Genomic DNA, 2,169 nt, shown 5'->3' with positions numbered 1-2,169 from the left:
CCTATAACATGAAGATTAGTAGTTAAAAAAAAAAAAAAAGAGTGTAGTTTACACACCAGAAACATAGATATTTGAGTTTTTTGAGATTTCCAAGTTTGGTGTTGCAAGTTAATGGTTTATTATAAAAATAAAAACACTATTACAACCTCAAGTGGGTATTTTAAGTGAGAATTATTTCTTAACTTTATTATGTGACTGGCACAGTGTGAATATCGAATGTTCTCATCTCTCTGTCTCACTAAGAAAGTAAGGAGACTACTTTCTATTACAGCTGTTTAAAAATAAAATTTAGGAATTAAATCACATGGTTTTTCAATTTTATTTTGTAGAATATGGTTGCACATCAGAATCAGAAAATCAAATCCAACCACAATCAGCATTGAAAGTAAGTATATTTCATTTTATCTCCAAGATCCTGTGTAAAGGCTGATCTTTTTCAGAATAAATACTTCCTAAATGCATATGGGTTCTTCCACTTTTTTCTCACAAAAATCTTCATGAAAGTGCAATGGAGAGTTACCAAAAAATGACTAAGAATGTGAGTCACCTGATCATTGTGTGATCCTTTCTGGTAATAGGCAATTTCTGAGAATATAAAAAAAAGTACTTTAATTTTATTACAGGTCCTTCAGCATCAGTTGGAATCATTTCAAGCACTACGAATGCAGACTTTGCAGAATGTTAGCATGGTATGTTCCTTTTAATGTATATGTAGGAAGTACCTAAATTTAAGTTATTATCCCATCTTCTAGGCTGATGATAGCTAGCCAATTGATTTGCTGATATAGAATTTAATATAATAGAAGCCACAACATATTCAAAATGGGGGGTCATGATTTGTTTAAAGGAAACTATGTTCTTCATTCTGTTATACTTGTATCTGGATAGAAGCCAAAAAGAAATAACAGTAATTTTTTAAATACACATTTAAAGTGCTACCTGTGTATAGTCTACAAATAGTGACTCCTATTATAAGTGATATAAAATCTAACTCAAACTGGCTTAGGGGAAAAATGCACTTTAAAAGTTCAAGTGACTGAAAGTCCTAGAGATAGCTCTCTTCAGGATGGCTTAATCCTTACCAACAGGACTCGTGTCATCAGGAACTAGTCGCACTCCATATCTTGGTTCTGCTTTCCATACTGGTGAAGTCTCAGACTCTATCTCATAGCAAAAGGTCTCTAGAAGCTCCAGTCTTTTATCCTTTCATATTCAAGTCAGACAGAAGAGAGCATAGCATTCTTTGCTCTTACCAGTTTATACTAAGGTTCTTGGTCTAATCCTGATTGCCCCAGATCGGGTCACATGCAGTGCTTGAACCAGTCACTGTCCAGAGGGTTGCAGTTCTCTGATAAGTTGGCTCTGAGTCACATGCCCACCCTTGGAGCTAGATGTGGGGTCAGTATCACCAGAGGCACATAGACTTCATCCAAAAGAAATAAGGAGTATATAGAAGGATCAGGCATGAATACTGGGGCTGCAAACACAACACGCATTCACTAGAGACCCGATATAAACTTTATCCCAATATTCTTGTACTAAAGGAAGCTGCAGGGAAATGGAAAAAGATAAACTCCTGCAGAGGGTGACAGAATAGATTCTATTCTGATGACAGAGATCAAAGGTCTCCTCTACTTATCCAACTATGTAAAAATCAAGCATCTAAAATTATTTGAATATAGTTTATAAAATTTTGTTTTACTAAGTCTTTCCAGTTTTATAGTCATATAATAAAGACTTAATTTTCTTAAAGATTTATTTAATGATAGAGATTACCATAAATTAAATAAATTTAATTTATATTCTATATGATGGGAAAGAATGTTTATGTGTAGGAAATTTAAAGGTATCTTTCAGTTATCTATTATTTCTGTACATTCGTAAGTTTATCAATCTGAAATCAAATTCTAACACACTCTTGATTCATCTTTTAAAGGTACAGTCTGAAATCAGTGAAATATTGAACAAAAGTATTATTGAAGTAGAAAACCCACAATTGAGCTCAGAAAAAAATCTAGAATTCGGCACACGCATTGGAAAGGATTTGGTATGTTATTCTGTACAAATTACTTCTATATTTAGGTACTTCAAAAATGTCACTACGACCGATTTATCCTCATCCTTACATTCTTCCCTTCTTCACAGGAAGAATGGATTGTCAGAGATGAA

At 33.4% G+C, this 2,169-nt stretch overlaps 1 protein-coding gene across 1 annotated transcript in view; it reads left to right on the top strand.

Moving 5' to 3' along the window:
* Positions 1-2,169, top strand: part of CCDC110 (coiled-coil domain containing 110) — a 38,142-nt gene that overhangs the window by 32,346 nt on the left and 3,627 nt on the right. The window contains exons 4-6 of the mRNA XM_008574762.1: positions 330-385; positions 624-689; positions 1,937-2,047. Of these exons, the coding sequence (XP_008572984.1) occupies positions 330-385; positions 624-689; positions 1,937-2,047 (233 nt within the window). The remainder of the gene's footprint in view (positions 1-329; positions 386-623; positions 690-1,936; positions 2,048-2,169) is intronic.

Source organism: Galeopterus variegatus, unplaced genomic scaffold, assembly GCF_000696425.1.
Source record: "Galeopterus variegatus unplaced genomic scaffold, G_variegatus-3.0.2 Scaffold1097, whole genome shotgun sequence".
In the NCBI taxonomy this organism is placed as follows: Eukaryota; Metazoa; Chordata; class Mammalia; order Dermoptera; family Cynocephalidae; genus Galeopterus; species Galeopterus variegatus.
Note: the sequence above shows the minus strand (reverse complement) of the source record. Positions and strands in the feature narration are given on the sequence as shown.